Below are 16,582 nucleotides of genomic sequence, written 5' to 3'. Positions count from 1 at the left end.
TATATATATATATATATATTAATATATATATATATATATATATATATATATATATATATATATATATATATATATATATATATATTACCACGTTATTCACACTTTTAATGATTAAGCAATCAGAATCAAACGAGTAAATAATTCATAAAATATCTAGGCATGGATCATTGTGTCACTAAAATCCTAATAGTTTCATATCTTACGCTGATAAGAAAAAACATTTCGTTTTTCTTTATATTTAATCCCAGTTTTTTCCACTTCAAATGCTAAGCCAAATAAAAATTACACCAGAAAACAAATATAGCAAGAATGGTTGGTACAACTAAAAATATAATGCCTTAATAGTTTCATATCTTACCCTGATAATGGATTGTAATATCGTGATTGTTTAATTTAATGCAAAGATATTACTCCTTCAAATGGTAGAGAAACATAACACAGTTGGTTATTAATGAAATTACAAAATACATACAAGGGTGACTTAACTATGAGTCGATACAATAATAGGTCCACATCTAACCCCGATAAGGAATTTAATATTTGAGAAATAAATTTTGAATTCCATATTTTCCCACTTCGAACAATAAGGCAATCAACAATAAGAATTAAGAATAAGATTTGATATCTCCGTGGCAACTGGGAATTTACTTTCACAATCTTTTTATTATCTTACGGCGAATTCAACGTAAAATAAATTGAATTAAATCATTCGTTTTTTACTTAGTTAAGGCTCCCTGTTCTACACTTGTTCTCCAATACATTTTGCAACAAAGAAAGAAAAAAAAATCTGAAATGGGGAGAACTTGGTCTGGGCGCTATTTTGATGATTGACTAGCACGGTTCATCTTAAATCTTTGCATCACTGTTAATGACTTACTTATTAATCGTTGTCACTTTAATCACCCTTGAACGTGCAACAATTTCTTGCAATTAGAGTGGGGGCTCCAAAGGGCAATGGCTTTCCTGGAAGAAATTCTTGGCTTAGAGACTTTTACTCCGTATACATATTTAAAATTAGTATCAAAGCACCTGCTCCTTTTGAATATTCATGAAATCTGCAGGGGGTCATAGTAACTACCTAACTGGTCATGTGAATGAAATATTGCAGTAATTGGTTTGATATGACCCTTTTCAAGCATTAATGCTTTCCTAAATTTCCCTTTTCTTAAAAAAAAAATCGTATTTGGTATTACCTGTATTTGGATGCATAGCTGCCCATATATGAGCACACGCCATGAACGTGCTACGAGTGAGATTTTACGAGACAATTGAGCACTTACATTTCATTTTTGTGACACTACCCCCCCCCCCCCATTTTATTTGTGTTGTCAAGAAACAGACAAATTCTCATCACCATAATATGGTGGGCAGACATAATTCTGAAGTATGGATTCGCGATAGGCCAATGAATCAAGAATATAGCATACAATAGGATACTTTGCTAGAATTCTTGCAGAACAGATTCTATAATTAAAAAGAATGTATTAAGTAAAGGGGAAAATGAATTCGAACTGTATGTAAGAGTTTCCTTTCTTTCATATTACGAGAATGACAGAACATTTCACGGTTTTTACATAATACATGTATTTATAGCTTCCAGATTGACGTCTGCAGGCATACTGTCCACGCATGCATATGATTCAAGAATGTGAGAAGTATCTCGATATCCTGGCGATAATTTACAAGACTGACGGGTCAGGCCAAATTTTGATTGCGAGACAGACAATGGCCGGAGACAGAAAAAGGGGTCATGCGGGAAAATTATAATAGGTAAAGAAGAAGGAGAAGAAGGAGGGGAAAAAAGAGTGAAAGAAATTTGTTAGAGCGAGACCTCTGATGGATAGCGGAATACGAATGAAACCGTGACGTCAATGTTGCCATGACGACAGAGTTCCACACCGATGCATCATCCTCATCATCACGGCAAGTAATCTCCGCGTGTTCCAAGAGAGACAGAAAGAGAGAGGAAGAGAGGGAGAAAGAAAGAGGGAGAGAGGTGTGGATAGAGGGGAGAGATAGAAACAGAGGGAGATGGATGAAGAAGAGATGGTTGTAAACTCAAGTAATAGGGAAATGAAAACAGTTTATGAGTGGCAATTTGATGCAAGGCCAAGTTTGCTAAAAAAAACTATATTGAGAAGTAATTTGTGTGACAGAAAATGAATGGGGTCTATAGACTTCGCATAAAAAAAACACAACTGCGAAATGGCATTGGTAAAAAGAAATAACAGAGAAATGGGAAACGAAAATGATGACCAAAAAATAAGAGAGAGAATACCGTTGAAAAGGAAAGAGGTAGGCCTACAGGTCATGCATGCGGTTTGTGGTCGCAATAAAGCAGAAAACAGCATGAGATACCGGCATATGGAAAGGAACAAGGGCAAGGAGAGAGCAAAAGAGAGAGAATGGAATGAGAGAAAATGTATGATGGTTTGGATGTTATAATGGTAATCGGTGTTTATTGGCAATACTCCTCGTGCTCTATTGAGTGGCCAAATATCTGCAACGCCCAGCGATGTCACGCCGCGCCGTGACAGTAAATTGGTACGTGTTGTGGTAAATGCATAGTCTTATGGTGGGTCACAATACTCAGAATCATTTTCAATTCGAAATAGAAATCAGGATTTGATGTTTTTTGTTATTCGAACAGTAGTCTGACAATAAGTTTAAATGATTAAACTGATAGCAGGAACTATGGTTGTATGCGTCGAGAGTCTGCGTGGAATTAATAAAAAAGATAGTAAGGCCTACAATGATATAACACCATCCTTTTAGTTTTAAACTAGCCTTAGAGGAATTATGAAAACTAAAATACCTTCATAATGTTGCATTTCAAGGCATTAAACCCACAATTTAAGGTATGCCTTCTCTTATAAAGTAATGTAATTTGTTTTCCGCTTTACTAACTAAAATAAAGAATTCAAACTATAGATCCATATATTTCTTATCCCAGTTTCATGAGCGCATTGGTTTTTATTTGCTTTGTGTTAAGAATACCGTTCTGTCACCTTCTCGCTAATCAAACGGTTACAGCCTTGATTGTAAACTGACTGTAAAAATATCCTTACTAATCGTTCTGTTGTTGACGTGTAATTGTTAGTGAGATTGGGGTGTTTGCAGACTGCACAGCCTTCGGTTTCCCACTTTTATTCTGGGCCACGAAACAAAGACCTGAAATAGATTTGATACGTTCGAGCTTGCACATGTACTGCGATGCACTATGTGACCCCTGACGTGACCCTGGCCAGTGAAAGGGCGATAAAATCTTCCACCAAATCCCGTTATTGAATCGATAATGCCGTTGAAAAGGTGACCAAGTTGTCACATGACGCAAATATATATTGGGGGGAAAATGGAATAACAATGACAGCTATTAATACCGACTCCAATAGAGGATGTGTCTGTCCCATCCGTGTCTCATTTTCCAGCAGTTATAATAACAGTCACTCGAAGAAACCTCAACTATATGGGTTGTTTAAATGGTGAGAAATAAATGATTGAAAAGACAACATGAATAGTTTTCTGTACACTACACGCATTTTGATTTGAAATATTAGTATCAACTGCAGTGGAGAACAGTTCTCAAATTATACGGGAATGGGACACCATCTCATCTTTGAAAAAGTAATGTTTAATCAAGCAACTGTCGATTTATCATCGAAATGTAATAAAGGAATTAAGGCTGATGTCAACAGTGAACTATATTTCTTGCCCTGTTTCTTGCTCCATCCCTTTCTCATTAACCCCGTATGCTATAACGCCACTTACACCTGTCGATAAGAGGGATCTTAATTAGATTTCCATTTTTCCATCACGTGATGGTCAACTATGCATTTTTGGCACGGTTAAAGAAAATGATTTTACAAGACATTGGACATTCGAGTGGACCTCTAGAAAGAACAGAGCCATTTATGACAGAGTGATCCATCCATATCTTTTTAAGTTGTTATATATCTAATCTTAATATTTTGTATAACGTATTTTGTTATGAGTTTTAAACCGTAAATAAAATCATCCAACCAACCGATTCACTTTCGTCCAGAGGAAGCTTAACTGTATCAAAAGGCAGAAGTATTATGGTCAATGCGCATTTTGTCCCGGTAAGGAGGGCGAATTTGAAAAGATATCTGACATTGGCTTCCGTTTAAAGGAAACTGAACAGTAGCCAAAGAGAGGCGAATTTGACCAGAGAATGAAAATATGCATCGTCCAGTGAAAGCTGAACGGTAGGTCTATTCAATCCAAGGTTAGCATCTCGTCGACTTCTTCTTAGCGTGTCTCCTTGTCACCGTTACTTAATTCACCTTTCCCCGCAACCTCCACCCATGCCTCTTCGTCTTCGTGTCAAAACCTTCAGTTGAAGCACCATGCATGCAGGTGTATCTAAAAGCTGTTGGGTAATTTCAGACTGTGTTCCAACTGGGAGTCACACCTTTTTATTAGGTGAGAACACAAACATGCGAACGGCGAAGCAGTAGATGGAGAAAAAAAAGAGTAGCCACTTCTGTTTGCACTTCTTAACCCGTACTCGCTTGCTTGCTTCTCCACTGTCTCCTAAACACCCTATCATGCTTAGAGATTCTTAATATTGACACAAGATGAAATATCTATAGATTTTTTTATGGTTATGAAGTACCTTACTATTGAATTCTTGTACAACATTACGTTTTTCAACCAATGCAGTCCGTTTTAAAATAACTTCCTTGTAACTTTTTGGAATATCCAAACTGTGGATTGAAATTGATTTAGCCATATGTCACAAAACAACCATTCAATATTTACAGAATGCAATTCTTCGAATATGTTTGTTCTTCTTGACCGAAGTGCTTGTTATTGTTTGCTTGTTTGTTGTTTTGTTTAAACTTGCATTTATCATTTGTTTCAATGCTAATTTGTTTATTGCTCTGTTGTCTTTGCTACGTTTAAAGTGTTTAAATCATCGTTCATATGTTCATATTTCCCCGGCCTTGAATTGTAAGTCGTGTACTGTAACAACAAACGAAAATAATAATTGGTTTACACACCTTATACGACTTTCTGCATCCTGGACATCAGCAAAAAAAAATGAGAAAAAAACTACATCGGTATAACTAAAATGCCCTTGTCATCCCGTATTCAGAATTACATAATATTAATTCATACTATCGAATTCTTTGTAGATACATGTATACTCAGTCAAAACGCCTTGGCATGTTTATCCACTATGTCAATTTCAGATAAATAGTGAATAAGGATATGAGTTATTAGTAAAAAACAAACAAACTAAGACTCATCTTAAAGGAGTAAATAATTAAAAAGACACAATATTAAACAGTATTATCACCCCAAAATGAACAAATGTTACTTAAAATGATGTGATCGCAACACTTCGATATTTTTCGGAAGATTGAGCTTGTTCTGTCGTATTAAAGAGGTATATCCGACCTTTTATGTTTGGTCACAGTTATTTGATCGTGGATAAAGCCGCTAAACTACAAACAAAATTATTAAACAAGATGTTTTATAGAGCCAGATATGGAAAAATGAATAAGTAACTCTCATTATTTAGTAATAACAATACCTACAACGTGTTCAAACGCATCACCAATTTGCAGATTACTTTACCATTTAAGATGTGAAGATTTTAGAGATGGTGACGATATTTTTTGCTGCACGAACTTAAGTCATTTTTCTATGCTGATGCACAGAAAATTATTTGTGTGAGAGTTTCAAGTTTGAATTCACCATTAAACCATCCTCGTATTTTGCATGTAAAACAAAAATGAGGTAAGAACTTGAAAATAAATTCAATGGGAAAAGTTACAAGACATCTATTATCAGTCAGTGGTGAAGTCATAAACACATAAACACCATTAAAATGATAAATGTGTAAATATTCGGCATATTAGTCATCCTCCGAGCTAAAACAGTGATTTCCATTTTCGCTCAGGAGAGAGTGACGGACACACTTTGACACGAGAATCGTTTCTTTGAAGGAAACCGATGTCTCAAAGATACCGAGATTCTAGGATGGTCATGATGGTGGATGGTTCCACTTGAAGGCTCCAGTGGTCTTTCGTATAGGCCAAGCATAGACAGGGTTCACGGGCCATCACCTCTTGCTTTTCAACGAAACACAATGAATTCCTCTCTCGGCCTTGGCAACTAGCATAATTTAATTATACCAATGACTCAAACCTGATTGCAATTACTACGTGATGACGACATGATGGTAAGGCAAACATCAAACTTATCCACGTCGTCTACAAAATGGAAGAATCGATGACGGCATGTGCTTACAACATTACTGACATATCCTGAACACTCTGGGTTGGACAGGATTCTCGCGTTCACGCCCCGAACAATGTGCAAAAAGTAATTATACGGAAGAGGTATTAAGTGTTTTGAATAAAAAGTGCCAACTTAAACAGTATATTTTGGTAACAGCCCGTTCGAAAGCTATTCCTTATGATGGGATGACAATAAGCTTGGAGGTTTGTCACGGTATAATGCTTTTGACGTTTCAAATCTTTCGAAAATACCTTTAATCAAAGTGCACACATCGCAAAGGGAACTGGGTGACATAAGTGAGCATGTCACGTGTTTGTTTTTCTACGAAATCAAGGGAAATCTTCTTGCATCAGAGACATCTGAACAGTGAAAGCACTCTTGTTTTTTTAAACGTGCATAAAACAAGGTACATGTATACGCACGAAAGAAACAAAGGCAAGTTTGTGCATGGTATACGTCTATGGAAATGTACAAAACACGTAGTATGATAAAGCTTTCCACTTAGTAGTACTTATGTTAAATATGTATACATACGACTGTTGCAAGAAAAGAAGAGAAGTTTTATAATTTCCATACTTGTTTATCTAGCAAAAACATTCATGCGCTTGTAAACGTCTGGCTTAAGTCATGAAATCACGTGACTCATATCGATGCCCGTTTGCCTGTTCTGTCTGTACATAAAAATTGCTCGAACACTTCGGCGTCGTCAGAATACAATGTGTTATAAACAGCAGGCGTTGTATGCGGATTAAAGTTGTTACCGTAAACTCCCTTCGCATCGATACTGAAGTCCACCGCGTATGAATCAGGATTAGTTCTATGCGGCGCCTTGCTGTTGCAACTGCACGTCGAGCAGAACGCCCGATGTTCCCCCTTCGCGAGTAACGGTCCTCGCGCGTGGTTGTGATTAAAGAAGTTCATGTGCGAATCTATGTGATTCAATTCATGACCACTCTGTCTCATTGCGAGTTCCTGCTCCTGTGCCTCTCTCCTCTCATCCTCGGTGTTAAGCGTCAATAACCGTAGCACAAGCAAATTCATAACTGAGGCTAACACTACCAAAGCCACCAATATGTAGATAATGCTAAAGAACACATATTGCGGTCTCTGCTGAATGTCGTTATCCTTCTGCAAGGCGACATAGTCGCCAAACCCAACAGTCGTTAGCGTTATTATGACGTAATAAAAGGCTTCTACAAATCCCCATTTTTCAAAGTGAACGAATGCCACAGCCCCTGACACGGTGATGATGACGTTTGCGATGCCTCCTATGATAACGAGTTCCGTATGGGAAACAGAGCATTTCTTGAATCGCAGGCATTTCTTGATTTTCTTGACGCCAAAACCCATGAAGACGTTAAGTCGTTCTCCGACACTCTGGAACATGACTAAATTGAGAGGGATCCCGACAAGAGCGTAGATCATGCAGAAGATCTTTCCACCGATTGTCAAGGGTGCCGAATGTCCATAGCCTGTAAAGAAAAAAAAAGGACAAAGTAAACATCTTACGTCTGTAAGGTCTTTAAAGGGGAATCCAGCCTTGGCCATAAAATGTTGTGTTGGGAAGGAGAAAAATAGATTAAACAGAATGGTGAAAGTTTGAAAGAAATTGGACAAGCAATAAGAAAGTTATAGCTGCTTTAAAATTGAGATCACTAATACTATGTAGATTTCAAATTGGCAACTGGGTAAGTAAATTATGACAAGGGGCAAGGACAACTTTCCCATAGGCCATGTACTTTATTATCAGGAATTTGTGGTTTTCTCCTAAGTACCCATTCCCCTGGGGCAGTAATCTAAATATAACCCATGTAGTATATTGTTTTATGTCCTCATGAAAGAAAAATATAATTTTGAATAAAACTTTTGGGAAAAATGACATTTTAGCCATAATATGTATTGGAGTACATGGAAGAGTAGTCCTTGCCTTACATCACTATGACATCCAATATGCGGCCAATTTGAAATCTCCATGGGTACAGTGATTACCAATATTTACAACTTTTAAAAATTCATATCTTTCTTTTTGTTTGTCCAATATTGTTCAAACTTTCACCTATCAACTTGTCTGATTTTTCTTTTCCTTATAAAAACAAGTTTTTATTTGGGTTGGATTCCCCTTTAAATTACTTGGGACAGACTGATCGACTAGTAAACTTAATCAAAGTATGCTAGCGATCATTCTAATATGATTACGGTATCTTTGAGTTTAGAGTATTTATTGACAGACAAAATTAATTCTGACTCTCATCAGAGGGCCATTTGTTCGAATCACTCTAAGGTTCACTCTGAGATGAAAAAAGTGGAACGGAACCCCTATTGTCCCGTATATGGCACCTATAAGAAAAGAGATTCCCAACGAGGTTCTTCACCTGCTCAAGAACCGTAAAGCAGCTTTATAAACAACCTTAAAAACGATTCAAAGTGGCTGTTAAAGGTAATTTAGATTAGAAACTTTTAGCGAACCTTAAGATTTCAACGAAGGAGCAAGGATAAAACCCTCTAAGAATCATTTTTTTAAGAGTGAAACATATATAGCGTCCATGGGCAAGGAGTCAATTCACAGGTAAATTGCCAATTCGTCTACTGCCATCCCGTCCACTCACCACATGGTCTACATTCATTTCGTCTAATGCCATTTCGTCCATCAACATTTCGTCTACCACCCATTTCGTCCAATCACCATTTCGTCTAATAGCCTTTTAGTCTAATAGCCAGTTAGTCTATAGCCAATTCGTCTACAACCATTTCGTCTACCAACCATTTCGTCTAAATCCATTTGGTCTAATGCCAAATCGTCCATTAACCAGTTCGTCCACCGTTCATTTGGTCCAATAGCCATGTCGGCTAATTTCAGTTGGTCCAATATCCACATCGTCTACTTATCAACTCGTCCAATTGCCATTTCGTCTAATAGTCATTTCGTCCATCAACCATTAGGTCCAATAATCAGTTCGTCTACCAACCAAATCGTCTACTAACCATTTCGTCCAATTCCCAAATCGTCCAATAGCCATTTAGTCTAATAGCCATTCGGTCCAATAGCCATTTCGTCTAATACAAATAATTTGCGTTATCCGGGGAGGGGAGCGAAATGACTTTAATACCTTGAAATTATTGATGATATTAGTTTAAAAAAAAAACTAAAAACTATGATGATAACTACTATCGCAAGGGTCGATTCAGTGGGTACAGCAATTCAGGCACCCCCACCCCCCCCCCCTAAAACGCACACACATACGCACACACACACATATAAAAGGGGGAACTAAGATGGGGAAAATGGAAAAGGGTCCTTTTAATTTAATTTGTCGCTCAATTTTTATTTAAAAAAGAAAGGAGAATATTGTATTCCGATATCAAAATACGATAAACAGATGAAAGACAATATAGCCTTTTAAAGAAATATTATTGATCAATATACCCCCACCCCCCAAAAAAGAGCTCTTCCCGATCTGTCCTTTCTTCTTTCCCTGTACTATCCTCTCCCTTTTTGTTCGTTTCCCGTCGCTAGAAGCCCGCCTGCGCCTAAAATAAATGTAGGCCTAGTAGTATTGACAATAACGATGAGTATAATGTTTGTGATATACTCATGCTGTAGCAATTAATGGATATAATAATAAGAATGATAATCATCATAATGATACTAATAAATAATAATAATAATAATAAAATTCACAATAATACTACTAATAATAATAATTATGATGATCATATTACTAATATTAACAAAAATGATAATAATAAGGATAATCATAATAGAAATAATATACATAATTAAAATAATTACTACTACGTAGGCGCGGATCCAGGAGTTTACAGGAGGGGGGGGGGTATTGAAATCACTAGAGTAGATTTTTGGTCGCGAGTATATAGACCTGCCGGGTATAATTATAACACATCCCTTTTGCGGATCTAGCTTTTGCTAATGGGGGCAGGGGGGCTGTTGCTCGAAAAATGTTCATTCATTTATATATTCCCCTGTCTGCGGATCGAAGAGGGTTTTTTCCGTGTTTTTTTTTTTTTTGCTTGCGCGAGCTGATCTTTTTTTTATAAACATTTTATTTCATATAGGCCCACTATTATTTTACACATAAAATCGTAAGTCTTGACACTGTTTGAAATCCTGAACATTTCTCTACATTAATAACTAATGCGAGGATTGCAAGCGCGCAGCGCGAGCTGAGAATATTCCATATACTGACATGAAACGGGCGTTTTAAGGACTGCGTTTAGGAATTCTTGAAGATACATATTTTACTTTTGTAAATGCAACATCACAGTGCGAGCTGAAATTTTCCTATATTCAGACCTCAAAACGGGGCACTTTAATCACTTTTTGTAAATTTGTACATAATACACATCTAAATAAACAATGCGAGCGCGGGTCGAAATTTGTGATATTGTGACATGAAAAATGACGTTTTAAGGACTGTTTGTAAGCATTCATAAAGTGGATATATACATTTCGAGGCATTTCGAGGAGGGCAAAGCGTCCGCCCCTCCTTATTGACGGCCCCAAAAAAGAGAAAAGGGTGGGGGAGAAAAAAAGAGAAAAAGGGAAGGAGGGAAAAGAAAACGGGGAATGAGACGAGAAAAAGCTGTAGGAAGGAATTAGACATTGACAATCCACGTCACTATATATCCAGTTTAGAAATGAATATACAAACATGTGCACGGCGAGTTAAAAAAATTTGATATTTCAGGACACTTTGAACACTCCCTGTAATACAGGATACATAATTATCTTAAAATGAACAATTACTGCAATTATTGCCGAAAATGTTGGTTAATTGACATAAAGAAGTAACAGATTAAGGATTGTTTGAAGGAATTCAAGAAGAGATGGATGTATCATAAATAAAAATGTGAGCGCGCAGCAAGAGCTGAAGCTGTTTCCCTATTTTCAGATCTCAAAAATGGGAGATTTTAATCATTTTTCTTTTGTTATTATGTACAGGATACATATCTCAATAAATTATTAATGCGAGCGCGAAGCATGAGATGTTTCCCTTTCCTTTTTTCCTTTTCTTTCTCCCTCTTCCCTCTTCCTTTTTTTTCCTTCTCTCTTTCTTCCCCATTTTTTTCTCTTTCTCTTCTTCTTTCCCTCTTTTTTTTCTCTCCCTTTTCTTTTCCTCTCTTTCCTTCCCCTTTTTGGCGCCCCCTTTCCCCCTTTCGCCATCGCCAGTATACCATTCCGTTTTTCCTCGCCCGTATCGTGTATGTATAACCTCGATAAGACACACATTGCTTCCCCCTTTGGGTGGAAAACACTTCCATAATGCAAAGTAATCAATGACGAACAACACTAGTCAACAGTGATAAAATAAATCAAGAAGTTGAAGAGAATTGGTAATTAATTAGGCCCACAATCGCGAATAGAGTCGACTCGGGTCGTAGAGGGCGCTAGTGCAGCATAGTAGACCAGTATGCGTATTAGACGAAATGAATATTAGACGAAATGGTGATTAGCCAAAATGGCAATTGGACATATTGGCTATTAGACCAAATGGCAATTAGACCAATTGATTGTTAGCCGAAATGAGTTTAGACCAAGTGATAGTAGACCAAATGCAGTTAGACCAAATGGAACATGGACGAAATGAAAGTAGACCAAGTGGTTATTAGACCATTTGCCTTTAGACCATTTGGCTATTAGACCAAATGGGAATAGACGTAATGATAGTGGACAAAGTGGCTATTGGACCAATTGGCAAAAAAATACCATTAGACCAAACGGCTATTAGACCAAATGATAATAGACGAAATGGCTATTAGACGAAATGGCTATTAGACGAAATGGTGATTGGACGAAATGGTAATTGGACCGTGTGGATAGTGGACCAACTGATGGTAGACGAAATGATATTAGACCATGTGGGTAGTGGACAAAATGGCAGTGGACGAAATGGCAATAAACCAATTCACACTTGGACACCCTCCACCCAGGTGTTACAGGGTTTGCTAGATAGGATTCGAATGACGCTGGCATAGTAACTATAGCGTCTTGACCGCTCATTGCTGGAATAACTAGAATACCACTCCGGGAGTGGAGATTGTGTATAAACCGTGTACAGCAAAGTCAGAATCCAGGGCCGTGTAACATATAGCTTCGTGATTGATCGTAGGGCTGCTTTTTCCATACACAATAATCTATGCAATCTATCGTGAATATGAGTCCTACAATCAATTACTAAGCTTTATGCTAAAGGGTCCGGGTGGGTGTTGCATAAAGCTGTTCGTAAGTTATATTAAAGATCGACTTTAAGAATGACTGGTGATCCTTGTTGTAAATGGTATATTCATTAGCCATGGTTTAGCGCGTAAGCAAGGTTCACCAGTCGTTTTTTTGCAAGAATATGTTAAATGACAATAATATATTTTTTTAGTTTGGTTAGCACGTCATGCACATGTCCGTTCTCGGGGGGGGGGGGGGGGGCACCCCCCCCCCCCCCCGAAATTTTAAAAACCTACATTTTTTTTACTGAATATTTTCATAAAATTCACCAAAAGTGTATACGAAATTTTTAATTTTAGTTTAGAAAATGCAAGAGTCACCATGACAAGCTCGGTCGCTTAGCTCCCTCGCTTATGAGTTTCGTTATTTTGTTGCGCGTCTTGCCTCCCAGGAAAAAAAAATCTGTGTAAGGCCATTTTCATACATGCAAACGTTCGAGAATATGTCATTATCAATGGGGTGAGTTTATGTTATAAGGAATGTGAACGATGTGGCAGCGTATTCACGAAAATTACGCTACAATTCCGTGTGGTAATTGTTGCAATTAAGGTGACAATTAATGCTAATAACTTTATTTTATAAGTTTGTTTGTGTCTCCATTTATTAAATTATGCATGGGTTGAAGCTTGTCGTCTCTGCATGCAACTCTACCCTTAAAACACCCATGCGATTGCCATAATCTCTCGTCTATGTTCTCTGTTTTGTGCCTTACTTTAATCTACCTCTCCCTCTCTCTCTCTTCGTCTTAGACCGTGATCAATGATATTGTTTATCTGCCAGCTTGTAACTCATCCACCCTGAACCCATTTACAAGGTCGCTCAATTCGGAGGAATTTTCCCAAGTAGAATTCTAATTCCAATCGAACGGAGGTGAGGAGTAAGTCATCCTCCTCGGTGCAACTTCTAATGCAAGTTAAACCCTCTATTTTAACATCTACTTCTGTTTCTTCTGAGCTTCTTCAATGTGACTGATGCAAATCGCCTTCGAGGGATCGTCGGTAGTCCCTCTGCTTTGGGAGATATGTGCCTAATAGGAAATACTGCACCACTGTCGAGCATGAGGGAGCGATCACTGGCCCCGTTGGAAGATATTTGAGAAAACATGAACAACTGAAAGAGAAAGGAGTCGTCTTTTGAATCTATGAAATGTTTGACGGTTGAAATAAATCGCGTATTTTTCGCACCCGCTTCCAAAAGCTCCTCTGTATTCACGACCCCCTCATCATGTTCCCGAAAGTTCCTTTAGAATTACCCTTATCGTTTTTCTCATTTTCTCTACTTCTCTGCTCCTTCGACATGTGTCGACGTGTGTCGAATATTGTTTCCAGCTGTGTGTCTACTGTTTCCATTATGTCGATCTTTTTTTAATAAGTCCACGCATTGGTATTCAAAACGCATATAGTATTTTCATTTATTTGATATACGATAAAAAAACAGCAATTGGGATAAAATGCCTTGCTCAAGGGCATAAGTGCCGGGAATCGAACCCCCTGATCCAAGAATCCCAAAATGAAGTGCCTTAGACCACACCACTTCGTTTCCACCAATGTTTCAATGTATCGTCTTAACCTCTAATTTATTATCCAAACGATTTTCCTGCGCTATAATAGGAGAATGAAACCATTGTCACAAGTGGTAGAAAACAGACAGAAAAAATATTGAAAGTGTTAGAAAAAAATGGAAAAAATAATAACATCATGCATAAGCCTTTGGATGTTTAAAAGCAATCTAATACTTTTGGAGATCCAAGTATCGGCGAAGAGACCAAGAAAAATGTAGGCCTGTGATTTCACACACGATCAACTCCCCTTTTCATGCTTTTGGATACTTGAAAATAAACCCCCAAATATTTCCATTTCGTCATTCTTATGATAGTTCAAAACTCGTTGTCAACGATATATTTTGTGAAATTTGTGATTCATAATATTAATATTTCATAATGTAGATAATTCAACTGGTTTCCAGTGCCTCATTAATTCTTTTTTAATGAATTACACACGAGAGGGACAGATTACGACTTCCAAATCGCTGTGTGGTTACCATTCTTTTGTTTTTACGCTATATATATGCGTATTCTACTGAACTGAGTTCGCCCCCGAGGGCCCTCATTATGCGCGACACTTAGAACGCCTCGGGCGAAGGCTGCATGTACATGACCCTAGGTAAATCAGGCAGTATGTTTCCCAGGCTCGCCGTCTATCGATCCACCCAGTGAAGATGGGCAAAGATGTATCTTGGCAAGTTCTAAAATGCAACTTCTATACGGCGCATATCATTGGAGATATAACGTGTGTGCGTTGTGATACGCCGGTCGCCTCCTGATGCAACAATGGATTAACATTTAAACAAGCATAATTTCTGCCCACTTGGGTGCCTCCTGCGTGGGTGTCAACTTCAAGATCAAAGACAAATCTCTTAATAAGAGAAAACATGTTCTAGATACGGAGTGGAATGGTGAAGATCTCATTTAAAAAAAAAATCTCAATACAAATTGAATAACCACCGTATTATTATTATTATTACTTATTATTTGTACTGCGCTTTTCCCATTAGGCCCAAAGCGCTTACAATGAATTGATAAGATGTAATATATAAAAAAATTACAAAGTATGAAAGAGATGAGTTTTTAATGACTTTTTGAAGATTGCTAATGATGGAGACTGTCTAATTATTAGTGGCAGGTCATTCCAGGATTTTGAAGCCGACACCGTAAAAGTTCTGTCACCAGCTAATGTACGAGTTTATGAATATGTGAGGCGAAGGTGATCACTGGCCGATCTAAGAGCTCTAGTTGGTGTATAAAGATTCAAGCAGTTACCTAAATACTGTGGAGCCTGTTTATTCAATGTTTTGTAGACAATCAAGAGTAATTTGAACGTAATTCTCTGTTAAAAAGGAGAATTAAAGAGTGGTTGGGAAGGATGATCACGGGAAACCTGTAAAATTAATCGTGCTGCCCAATTTTGTAGTCGTTGAACACGGACTGATTAGAGGGAATTGTAGAAACGAGCCCATTGCAATAATCGATACGAGAAAGAACCAATGAACGAACAGTATTGTATTAAGGTTAAGACTTAATACATTACCAAAAGATCTATGCCACTCCCAAGCAATGATAATGTTACTTATGCTCATTCTCGCTCGTAACGCAATCAGGTGTAAATATCCAAGGGATGCAAGGTCTTTACCCTCTACTATTTTAGGACGACATTATCCATTTCATATCCATGTATTTTTGTTTACGATCATCCTTTCATAATCCACTTTTTTTTATTTACCGAGGTCTCTTAAGTAGTGTCTTGGCTTACACATGGGGTAATCATGGAAGAACGAATACGGAGCAAGGTAAACTAACTATTCCATCCGACCAATTACATTATAGTAGGAGGAAACAAACTCAGTAGTCACCTAATCCTGGATCCTAGTAGCCTTGTAATCCTCGCCTCTCAATTTTCTTCAGTCGCTCTCGCCTTAAAGACTGCCCCCAGTTATAATCCTCTCGACATATAAGTGATTTACCCTTTCCAATCCGTTAACATCTATGTCAGCGCCCTTTCTGGCCAGTCGATATGGACACTAATGGGTTTCTTACAGAGGCGTCTGGCGACAAACGATTGATATTGTTATATATATTCATTCTATAATATTCATTTCGATATCTAAGCCAGGAGGTTGTTGTCCTTTTCACTTTCAATGAACGATATCAATAATCTATCACCAACGTGTTTATTTTCTAAATGGTTTCATTCGAAGATTGCTCCAATTATAGTGTTGCACCTCTCTTATCTTTCTGTAAAAGAGCAACTGATGGTAACGAGATTCGAATGTATTTCTTGGGATTAGATATTGCTCGTTAAATGGTAATATATAATTGAAATATCATTATCGAGTTAGTTTACCGAGAATGTTGATTTTAGAATATCAGTAGGATTCATAATAATTATGATTGATTTGTTAGCGATTAATATTTTAGTGGTTTGTTTCCCTTTTACACACAACACGAAATACATGGTGAATGACTGTTATGGACAGCTAGGGTGGACGGAACTAACATCGAATGATGATAACTACATC

At 37.5% G+C, this 16,582-nt stretch overlaps 1 protein-coding gene across 1 annotated transcript; it reads right to left on the bottom strand.

The window, feature by feature from the left end:
* Window positions 1-5,657: 5,657 nt before the first annotated feature.
* LOC121430972 (potassium channel subfamily K member 9-like) lies at window positions 5,658-13,857 on the bottom strand. Its single transcript, XM_041628416.1, has 2 exons — window positions 13,761-13,857; window positions 5,658-7,742 (listed from the first exon to the last, which is right to left on the bottom strand). Exons 1-2 carry the CDS (start codon window positions 13,855-13,857, stop codon window positions 6,913-6,915), a joined length of 927 nt encoding a protein of 308 aa, XP_041484350.1. The 3' UTR covers window positions 5,658-6,912.
* Window positions 13,858-16,582: the final 2,725 nt, after the last annotated feature.

Source organism: Lytechinus variegatus, chromosome 1, assembly GCF_018143015.1.
Source record: "Lytechinus variegatus isolate NC3 chromosome 1, Lvar_3.0, whole genome shotgun sequence".
Taxonomy (NCBI): domain Eukaryota; kingdom Metazoa; phylum Echinodermata; class Echinoidea; order Temnopleuroida; family Toxopneustidae; genus Lytechinus; species Lytechinus variegatus.
The sequence above is the reverse complement of the archived record's forward strand: the minus strand, read 5'-3'. Positions and strand labels throughout refer to the sequence as shown.